At 56.8% G+C, this 11,103-nt stretch overlaps 2 protein-coding genes across 2 annotated transcripts; both read right to left on the bottom strand.

Moving 5' to 3' along the window:
- Window positions 1–5,348: 5,348 nt before the first annotated feature.
- Window positions 5,349–6,930, bottom strand: HRG_06376 (forkhead domain-containing protein; the record flags this gene model as incomplete). Its single annotated transcript, XM_044864847.1, has 2 exons — window positions 5,349–6,089; window positions 6,151–6,930. 2 exons carry the CDS (start codon window positions 6,928–6,930, stop codon window positions 5,349–5,351), a joined length of 1,521 nt encoding a protein of 506 aa, XP_044719787.1.
- Window positions 6,931–9,191: 2,261 nt separating this feature from the next.
- HRG_06375 (cactin domain-containing protein) lies at window positions 9,192–10,779 on the bottom strand (the record flags this gene model as incomplete). Its single annotated transcript, XM_044864846.1, has 3 exons — window positions 9,192–9,209; window positions 9,273–9,305; window positions 9,442–10,779. The coding sequence occupies 3 exons, from the start codon at window positions 10,777–10,779 to the stop codon at window positions 9,192–9,194; spliced, it is 1,389 nt and encodes a 462-aa protein (XP_044719786.1).
- Window positions 10,780–11,103: the final 324 nt, after the last annotated feature.

Genomic DNA, 11,103 nt, shown 5'->3' with positions numbered 1-11,103 from the left:
CTTGTCACTTGAGGCCATGCACACACGGTGCTTTTCAAGCTTGCCGAAGCGTCAGGCTTTCCCAGAGGGGCCTCGCTTGGGTGCGACGCGCAGGCACCACGAAATTGACTATCGTCTCGCTACGGCATGCATGTGCAGATGGCTTCGATTTCTTGAAAGCCCACGACCATGCGTGATTTGAAATGGACTTGAGCTCGGCTGACAGGACCGAGGAAAGCCGCCTGCACACCATCTCGCGTCTTCAACCTGCGTTGGCGACTCTCGTCTACAGTCTCTCGATACCATTCTTCGACAAGTGTTGGCTCTTGCATTTCAGTTACATGACCTCCCTCACCTTGATACTGCCCCCCAGGGAGGGCTCTAATTACGCGTGCTTCACATGATATTTGCTCGGAAAACAAGGTGCGCGAGCCTTCTCCTTGCCTGTAGCACAAGAGTGTACAGGATCCGTCAAGACACGGCCTGGACGTCTCCGGGACGCCAGATCCATGACTTGCTCCGTGGTGGCGAATTCTGGCCGATGGAGGGAGGAGACATATGATTATGACCAGGGCGTGTGGGCCAGGTCAGCCATGATTTGGACAAGGTAGAGGCAAGCAGGCAAACGGGAGACGATGAATTTGCGGCAGCCCTGATCTGGACCACTTCCTCGTTTCAGTCTTGTTGCGAATCTGGCAATGCATCGCAGCTGCGGAATCCAAAGTCACGGAACCAGTCGACGGTCAGTTCGACGCCTTCCAGCCCTTCGAAGCTGAGAGGTGTAGATATGAGAAGCAGAGATACACACCCTGGGCCGAGCGTCATCGGATCTGGGACGGGCACGTACAGTAGTTTTCAGGTGTTCTCAACGCCGTCGTCAGCCTCTCCGTCACTTTTGCCGTGAACCGCTCCCGTCCCTCGAGACGCGCCAGAGGAGGGAGCAAGGGCGTACGAGGTCGCAACAAACATCGGCAAGGGTCCCCTGCAGATGTCCCAGAAGCGCAGGCGGGAGTGGCTGCTCACCATGCACGATTGGACCCCGGCATCCCCCAGTTTACATGGCCATGTGCCAATAAAACGCCCCAGTTGCCAGGATCGGAAATGCGGGACCGTCGCCGGTAATTCGCCGCCCGCAGATCTGGCTACGTGCGTGTGTATGCCTTCAGCTTTTCCCACACAAGCCGAGAAGCCATCTTTTCGACTTGCACTTTGGCTCCCCCCGCCCCGAAGCGAGAGCTGAGGAGAAGCGGAAAAGCCGACTGTGAAGGCAAAGCAATTTCGAGCACCGGACCAACTGACCGGCCTTGGTTCCGCTCGCCTCAGCATCGTCTGTCATCAAGTGGGCAACAATACGATTTCTCGGCACGGCTGTTATGGTGGTATGCTTCCTACACGCCCCCCCTGGCCCCTTTTTTCTGCCTTAAAGCTCGGCACATACAGTGTGAAGATGCTCTTTGAGTATTAGAGACATGAGAAGAGGTGAGGCTCCCGCTGAAGCACAAGACATACGCGTCATGGGAGGCCATCAACAGCTAGCTGTCCGCTGCGTCAAGTGGCGTTGTGTGTGCATTGAATCGCTTCGAAGCTCGGCTTTGGACGGATGAGACAGACATGTTCGGCTTTGACGAGATCTCAGACAGATGATTCACCTGTCGATGGGGATTTTACCTGGCTTCACTTTCGTCAACGTCGTGCTCGGTACGTCACCCAAAAAGTCGCCGTAGGCTCTCAGCACCAGACAGCCAGCGTCTTTCCTTTGGATTCCTCCCACTCTGTCAAGGCCTGCGTGCCTGGCCTTTCTGACCCACCATGAAGGCTTACGCCGAAGGCTCACGCTGTTGGCTGTGTCCAATACGGCTTCTGCTGTCGATGAAATCTTGTGGGAGGGCTCGAGCGCGGATCGAGTCATCCTTTGATCGGCTATGGACCGCTTCGGCCAGTCGGTAGGGATCCACGGATCATGTTCCGCGCATCCCAGCTGATGGGAACGCAAATGCTAGATTCCGCGTTATTTTTCTTTTTCTTCCTGTCTCTTGCGTGCTCATAACGTGCTTCCGTGCTTCGAGGTGGGGAGCCACACTTCCAACCAAACCCCCTTGCCCCTGTCGATGAGATCTTTCTTGGACAGATGCACATCTAGATGGTGCTCGCACGCGCCCTGTATCCTTCTTTTCTTCCAATGACTTGCCCTGGTCGACACGGATGTACTGCCTGGGTACACCGGCGGAGCTCAAACTGCGGAACAGGGGGGCCCAGCTTAGGTGGAGGGGGAGGTGATAGTGTCCCGCATTGGAAGACGTGCATATCGAGGCCTGCAGTTGAGCACAGATTTGACAGTCCGACGACCTGGAAGTCGGGACCTTCCCATGCAGCCGGGCCAGGAGGACCCGATTGGATCCATAAACAGCAGGGCAACGGAGACACCGACGAGCTATCGAGCCAGGCCCAAGATTGTCTCTGAGACAGAGCGACTTGGAGAGGCCAGGGGGGGGACGGGGGTCTGGTCTCAGGCCGTCCGTCCCTGGACCTGGATAGCACCCAACAGGCCGGGCCCGCGATGATGGTCGCGACGGGTGTCCAAGGCCTGGGGTAGGGACTCGAGAGTGCCCCCCCCTCTCTCCTCTCTCCTCCCCCGTCTCTCCCCCCTCCCCCGGGCCCTCGGTGCCTCGTTGCTGTTCCGCTGTTCCGCTTTTCCGCTGTTGTCTTCGTGACCCCTGTTCCCAGCTGTCCCCAGGGGTTCCAGACGACGCCCTGTTGCGTATTATTCAACGGACACCTCGGCGTCGATGACCGAACGTCGCAGGACCATGAGCATGACGGCATCGATAGATTCGGCTGAATGAGAGCTGTGTCCTCTAATCCGTGTAACACGTAGCAAAGTCTAAAGGGGCGAGGAAACAAAGCAAGTCCAACTCCAAAAGAAGAAAATAACGCCGCTGGAGGAAGGGGAGAAGAGAGAGAGAGTGTGTGTGTGAGAGATGGCGGCGCCCGCGCGCTCACTCCTGTTCCCCCTCCCCCCCTCCGCGCACTCCTCCATGTTTATTTTCTCAAAGCTCCACGGGCTAGGCTTGTGATGAGTGTACCATTGCAGCGTACGATATGCTCAGAGGTGGCACGCGGGTTCCATCCATGTCCAGAACGTACAACATCGAGTGGCAGACGGGAATGCACATGAGCGCGGCCGTGTTGTAGGCATCCGCGCGGCCTTGACGGGAGGGGGACGTCGGAACCGTGCCGCCGCGCCACAACCGTTTTGCTCTCCCTCACGCCGTCTGTGTCCTTCTCTCTGTGTGTTTCTTCTCTCTTCCGGACACGAAGCGCGTCATCTCCTCCGGCTGTCACTCCACCAGGCTCTCTCTCCCGCCATCGGCGTACATGTAGGACGGGCAAGGCGAGGGACAGGAATCCAAGTGCAAAACAGGTTCAGCCAAGGCAGCCTCTCCGGTTAGCCGTGATTGAACCCCCCATCTCCCCTCCCCTTTCTCTGCCTGACAGCCTTCATTGTCCTCCATCCTTGCTTCTGCAGCCCAGTTCGCCGTTCTGGTCCCTTGTTTCCCCATGTCCCACCCAAATTCCGCCCCCCCCAAGTCCTCACGCCCCGTCTCCCTCTTTGCCATGGCACACGCAAACTCCTTCCCTCTCCCATACACACGCCCCTCTGCCCCTCCCCCTCCTGCCATGACGAGCCTTCTGTTCGTGGCACCGAGCTTGGGTCGAACACCAAGAAACTCTTGTTTTCTTCTTTTTCTTTGCTTTTGAAATTGCCTCTCGTAGTTCCTCGGCCCCTCCCTGTGACCTGAAACGAATCAAGAGATGGGATGGGGGGGAGGAAGGAAGAAGGTGGGGAAGGAGGGTAAAGAAGAAGACAAACAAAGAAGAAGAAGCTAGAAATGGAGAAAGAAGAGAGGAAAACATGCCACCTTGGGGCTGTGGTGGGACCACGGTGCAAGGAGCGCGAGCTGTGACTCGACGCGCCATCCTCGATCTCTCGCGCACCACCATTGTCCATGCCACCGGGCGAACGTTTCCAAGGGCTCCCCCCTCCTGGGTGAGTGTATGTGTCTGGGAGCTTTCTAGCACGAGTACACTGTCCAGAATGGAGTCGAAGAAAACAAAGCCGTGAGTGAAATTTCATAGGAAGAGAGGCGGCGAACAAGGCAAGACAGGGCCAAACGAATGAGGCTATCCGTGCTCCTTCACTCTGAGGCGAGAGCTGTGCATGTAGGGTGTGTCAAGCCATCCCCAACAAGATGCACCGTGATGTAAGAGCCAAGTCGAATACGTTTCATTATGCTTCGTACCAGCTACCGTGAGGCTTGCCATCTATATTTTGTCCAAATTCCCTCCCCCCTTCCGTCCCATCCAGAAGCCACAGATGCCCAAAAACTCCCGATTGGCACACAAAGTCAATGGCGGAATAGCCTCCCTCGCTGGTGCCGGCTGTCTATAGTTTGTGAACTCGCAAGCAAGCAGCAACGCCAGGTAGAACAAGGACATGCAGAGGAAATGGAAAGAAAAGAAACCAATGCAAAGAGACGAAATGGGCTCCCTTCCACATGCCTGCCTCCCATTGATGTCAAGAGCAAGAGCAGCCAACCGTCAACGGCTCCCTCGGCCGCCTGCAAACTCCCGCCGGCACTTCCATCTCGATCCGGAAGCCAAGCCGCGGTAGTCCGGGGGCAGCTGCATTGACCAAGGAAAGGAAAGACGAGACCGGGGTACAAAAGGAAACAAAGCGGTAAAATAAAGAAAAAAGTTGAGACATCCACAGACACGTTGCAATCTCCTCATCAGCCACCGACGGCAAACCAGAGCACCGGGACGCCTCGGGCCCATGGCAGGCGGCATTTTCCAATTGCACTGCAGCGTGCAGCTCTCTTCTGTTGGCTCTCCAAGTCATCCCAAGTGGCGCCTTTTTTTTCTTTTTTTTTCTTTTTTGGCAGACAGCAGAAAGCCTCCCCCCCTCCTCTCCTCGCTGTTGGCCGAGGCTGCTGCCGGTCGACATCGAATCACGATGCGTCCATGCAGGTGGCATCCGGTCTGCCGCTGCAGCTCCCTGCCGTGCCGTTCCGAACCCCGGGGTTGGCTTGGACGATTCGTCAGTGGAGAATGCAGGTCTCGACCGCTACTCGTGCCTCTGCCGCTCTTGCAAGCCATGTTGCGGTTCTCGTTGCTCACAATCCCGCCACCCTCCCCCTTTCCCCGTGTATTGTTTGCTTTTTTCCGTCATTGTGCTGTAGAAGAGGTACAGAAAATGCTCAATGGCAAGTTGGTTCCCACCAAAAGGTCGGTATCCGGACGCGCGCGCATACTGCTGCACCTTCACCTCCCGTATGACGTGCAGTGTTGGTCCGGCGCTGGTGTCGGGCTCAGTCGCCGCCGTCGCTCCAGTCGTAGGCCCCGTCATCGATGGGCTCGAACAAGCGTGCCGAGCTGCTCTCTTCGGCCACATGTTGCTCGCCGTGGTAGCCCATGTGCACGTCTCTGATGCCATACAGAAAGCCGCCTTGAGCAGGCATCGCGTAGGAGGCGGCCATGCCGTCGCCGCGGCAAGTCATGGCGCCGCAATGCTCGTTGATGTTGCACATTCCTTGTGCCAGGATGTGCTCGTCCATGGCAAGAGGAAAGGCCATGGTATCGGGTGTGTCGTGAGGCCTGGGTCCGTTGTAGCCACAATGCATCGACAGCGCGTGCCGACGGGCTGCCGAGTCGAGGTGCGACACGGCCATGGTCTCGGACGAGTATAGCTCTGGATAGACCGATCGTGGAGGAGAGAAGCAGCCTTGCTCGATGCCATAGCGGGCGGCTCGGCCCACTGGTTTTCCGTGGTAGAAGGCACGGCCTCGCAGCCTAGAGTCTCTGGCGGCGCATCCGCCTTTCCGGCCAGACATGGCCCTTTTGGCACTGTGCTGGACTAGCCGTTTGGAGTTTTGGCTTGCAGGTTGCGCGCCGATGCGTCTCCGCGAGTTTCCCTTGCGGTACCGCGTCGTGCTCTGAACGCCGTAGCACACAGCCCAGTTCTCCAGCACCCATTCGTTTGCGCGTTTTGCGTCTTCCACAGAGGAGCTAAACTCCCTGTCATCTTCCATGCGATGGCGCTTCGTGAATGCCTAAGATCCATGGTCAGTCGCGTGAATGCTCAGGTGTTGAAAGGATATTCAAAAGACTTACGGCATTCATGCTCAAGTTGTGCCGGATGCTGTTCTGCCAGCCTCCTTTGACACTCACAGCCTTGGTGGTGTTGTCGCGGAACCACTGGTAAATGTCCTGTAGAGTCATGGCGTAGTCTGGCCGACTCATAAAGGCTCTGTAAATGAGCTTAGCGTAAGGCTCATCAAGCTTGGCATCCGTCGTCGACGCATCTACGCTGGTCTCGCGTGCAGAAGCGCAGTGCACATCTGGCACGTCATTGAGGTTGATTGGCGGTGACCCAGCCTTGGGTGCCACCGTCGAAGGAGGCGTGCCGATGAGAAACTCCTCCGGGGACAAGGCGGCGACCTCCAAGGGCTCCATTGACAGAGGCAGCCCTGATAACTCGCTGTACGTGCTGACCGGGAGGCTCGACGTTGACGTCGGTGTGCAAAGTCCGACAGTGTCCTCACACTGGTCCGGGGGCTGCTGGTTTCCGAACTTCCTTTCATGCACAAGAAAAGCCGTGTCGACAGACGGCCAGCTGTCGGGACTCACAGGCATGCTGTCGTAGTGGTGGCTAAAGGCGCCAGCCGGGGCCGGCACATCTTGGTAGCAAGGGCCGCGTTCAAAGTCCCAGGGGCCCAGCGGCGGCGACGGCCAAAACTGCTGCTGCTCGCTCTTGATCAGCATGCAGGGCTGTGTGGCGAGGGCGTAGTTGTCGGGGCACTGGGCCGACATGAAGTGGCAGTCGGGCACTGAGTGGCACACGACGGAAGACAGCGGGGCGGATCCAGGAGACTGTTGCTCCTGGTCCTCCATGGCCGGGGGGGAAGGGAGAATAGGATCCGCCTCGTGGAAGTGGTCTCCAGATCCGATCCGCGAGGGAGCCACGCAGGCCAGGGTCTCCGCTCCACCGGAGTATGGAGTATCCATTGCTTTCAAGGAGCCAGCAGGAAATGAAAGGAATTTTAATAGAATAGGAGGGAAAGTTGAAAAACAAAAACCAACAGTGTTGATTGTGGGCCCGGATAAGAGTGAAGCAAGCAACAATCATGGGATCCAGGGCAGAGAAACCTTACCAGAGCTACCGATAGAAGGGGAAAGGAGGACAACAAATCAAGGACGATAGAGCTTCTTTCTCGACTTCTTATGGTCCCGCGACGTGTGGGAGAGAAACAGTTTGCCAATGAGGTCAATATCAGGCAGGTGGAGTAGCTGTTGCAGAAAACAGCTTGCTTCGAGCCGGGATGAAAAAAAAAATATGAGCATCTAGACGGCCTTGATACAAGGGCGGGGTCTATTGGCAGACCCAATCGTCCCCTCCAACTCAGAATGAAGAGGGGGTGGTGTGAGCCGAGCGACACGGCCTGGCTGTTGAGACGGGGTAGGGCAGGGTGTCAATGGCGACAGATTCTCTCTGTCTCCCACCCTTTGGCCCTCCAGCGGCGACCAGGTCTCTTGATGGAACCCCAGGGCCGGCCAGCGTGTGTAGCTTCGCCCCGTGTGTCTGTCCGTGTGCCCCCCCTCTTCTTGTGTCTCTGTGCGTCTGCGTACATGCGTGTTAGGTGTCTCCAGGTATGCATCGTCGGTGCAGTTGTTAGGATCTCGGAGGTGCAAACTGGCCCAGCCAGAGATGATGCCAGGGGGCTCCATGTCGCGGCCAACATAGCCTTGCAGAGGCGCTCAGGGTCCATGGGAGGACTTGGAACATAGCCTCTAGGAGCACGCCCGGGTTGCTTGAAACCAACGCAGGGTTGCTTCGGTACTCGCTGAGCGACACAAGCCAAGGAAACGGCAACCAAATTGGGACGCCGCCGATTGAAGGATTCAGGGAAGAGGAACGCCACAGGCGGCCAGAGCAGTTTCTCACCAGGCGATGCTCGTGTGACCCCATTTTTACCCTCCAGAACTTTGGAGCTGGCAGGGGTGTCTGCGCTGGCCGGGAAGGGGGGAGGAGGAGGGCGCGGATGGCGATGTCGGCTCTCCTGCAACCCGTCAGAGCCCACTCTGGTCACCTTGAGATCGTGCAGAGAAAAGAAGATCAACACGCCCCCTCCCTTTCCCTCTGGCTCCCGGGCTTCCAGACCTACAAGGTGACCAGCACTGAGATCCATTGTCGATGTCCCTGTCGCCCCGCAGCCTCCTGCTGAGCGACCTGGAGGAGCCATGGCGAGGCTCCTGGGCCCGCACTGAGTGTTTGGGTGCATCAGCGCCTGGGTCTCATAAGAATGTTTTCAGGCGGTCGTTGTACATGACCTTGCCAGTCCGGGGGGCTGAGGGAAAGACAATTGTCGATGTTTCCATGGAAGCCTCCGCAATGCACATCATCGTCGAGCCCGAGAGGGCTGCTCGGTAGAAAACAAGGCAACGGTCCGGTAAAATATCGCGGCAGCGTGTCCAACGTTTTAATCATTATACTCTGAATCAAGAGACAAGCGCCTCGCGAATGCCGTCAGCTCCCGATGACGTTTGTTGTACTTCGCTGCTCCCGGATGCTTAATAAATAACGATGGCGGTCTGGCCTTGTCCGTCGAACCTAACATCGCCAAGTCCTCGAGCGCTTCCTCTCGTCTCATTCCTTTGGAGACCATCATCGCAGCACGCGCCTGCCGAAAGCTGTCAACGGATTGAAAAGCCTGATGGCTTCAGCTCAACGCCACCAATCGCGGCTTGATTCCGCTCCTTTTGTGCGTACCTCTGCCAAGTCTGTCACACGAGTTGAAGCCCAGTCTCACCAGTAGAACATGGCGCAAAGACGGAGGCACAAGACACCCCCTCCTCCAGGTGGTCGCACAAAGAGAGTGCTCATGGAGAGGTTTAGGCGATGACAGTGGCCGGGGAGATATGAGCAATGGCGGCCGTCCCACGTTGTTTTCACCGAGACAGTAGTTCCACCTTGCCGCCTAGCCTACCCTGGCTGTCTATCCGGACGCAACCTCCCTGCAGCTACCCATGACCCTACTAATGCCGTTATGAGAGGCGTTCCAAGGTGAAGAATGTGCGTGGAGCTCGTCATTATACATACGTCTCGATCGTGCTCAAGTAGACTGATTGGCAACCGGTGCAAGTCCAGGTTGCATCTACTTTCGATAGAAAATCTTTTAGCGTTTGTCAGCGTTTGTTCTCTTGTGTCTCCTTGTTCGACGTCGAGTATGGCCTACTTTCTTGAACTGGAAATGAAGCTGGAGAATTCCCTGCACAAAAGCTTGTCAGATACCCTTGCTGCAGTGTGCAACCCAAAGCCGACTTAAGCGTGCGGTTCGGTTGTCGTAGTCCGCCAAGGAGAATGTGGGGGAGGGGAGACGAGACGAGGTGATTGTCTGACTTTACCTTGTCAAAGGTGCTTCTGAATCCGCGGTCCCTCTTGGCGCTATAGTCCCATTCGCGGTCTACGATGCGAAAGGCAATGTCCTCATATGGGGGCCCTGCGATGAAGTGGATGAGGCACGTATCTGCCTCACCAGCCGCAGCATGGGACTCTCCCCGTCTGCGTCCATGCTCTCGAATGATTTTAAAGGTCGGAGCCTTTGTCACGTCGATCAGATCCGGGTAGAAAATGTTGAACTTGTACCCTTGGACGACCTTGGGAGGTGGATTGTCGTGATCGTAGTGCGTCTGGTTGTACTTGTTCCACTCGTAGCCCATCTGCACCCTGTTGAAGTATCGAGGCTTCCGCGCTCTGTACTTTTCTGTCCACTGCGGCTTCACACTGCTAGGGACAGCTTCCTCGGCCGTGAAAATCTCTTCATTCTCAGAAATACCCCGCGCAGCCTCTCTGTCGTAGAGAGCCTTTGTCACCTGAGACGCGTCCTCGTTGCCTGACGGCTGAGCTCCGCCTGGAGCAACAGCATCGGTCGAATGGGAGTCCGAGGCGATAGGCTGAGACTGAGGCTGATCTGGGTTTCGTCGCTGCTCATGAAAGAGTTTAGCCCTTGCCTCAGAGGCGGCCTGGAAGATGCGCGTGAGTGTCGCCTTGCTCTTGCAGACGAAAAGTTTGCACAATAATTGTTCCCAGTAGTCGGCATCGATGTTCTCGTTGGACCGCAGCTTTGCCCTGATCTGCTTCTCCAGTGCCTCGAGCTGATCGTACGTCTTGGGGCTCAGGATCCTGTCAATGTCCTCGGCGACGCTGTGCAAAACTCGATCTTCACGGCCTTGAGGATCGAGTTTGGACTTTCGGTCTCCACACAGTGTTTGAAGAGCCTCCCAGTATTTCCTATTCGTCGCGTCTGTCTCGAGAACTAGGAGCGTGCCGATGTCGGCCTGCAACTCATTGAGCTGATCCACGCCGAGGTTTTCAACGACAGTGGCAGGGGCCTGAAGCTCGATGTCAATGTCGCCATCATCGTCGTCGAACACGTCGCGTTCGGATTCAATGTATCGCAGGTTGAAGGCAAGGTGGTCGATGGGCTTCGCTCGTCCTTCGCGCACCCGGATGTCGGCTTTCTTCTTGGACTGCTTGAGGACAAACTTGTCCTCGTCGGCCACGAACTGGCGGGACTGCTCGTCCTGCGACAGGTATTTTGCCGTCTTCTGAGCTGTCTTGGAGTGTGTGTCTGGTCGCGTGGCTTTTCTGGCGCGATTGTTTGGGTCAAATCGTGGAGCCGTGGCGCTTCTGTTCTTGAAGGACCCCTGGTTCTCTATCATATCACGGCGGCCGGGGTCCATCGTTGTGAATCGCCTCTGGAATCGAGGGGTAAGAGTTGGAAAACGCGTGCCTGTATAGCAAGCGAAGCGTCGGTCGTGCGAGGCGTCGAGTTTTCTTTGGGCCAACTCAGGCAAGTAGGAAGATGGTATTGAGAGAAACAGCTGCTTGTCACCTGACTGATGTGCAGCTGGATGACGTTGAGAGCGGGTCCTCGAGTGCATGGAACTTGGGAGGGTATCTGCCTTCTGACTAATCTTGGCGACAGCCGTAATTAGCGCGCGACCTCCTACTTCGCGAACATTACGTCAGCAGGCAGCAAAACATGCAACCTCAGGCTATCAGCT

Source organism: Hirsutella rhossiliensis (assembly GCF_020360975.1).
Source record: "Hirsutella rhossiliensis strain HR02 chromosome Unknown scaffold00006, whole genome shotgun sequence".
NCBI lineage: Eukaryota > Fungi > Ascomycota > Sordariomycetes > Hypocreales > Ophiocordycipitaceae > Hirsutella > Hirsutella rhossiliensis.
The sequence above is the reverse complement of the archived record's forward strand: the minus strand, read 5'-3'. Positions and strand labels throughout refer to the sequence as shown.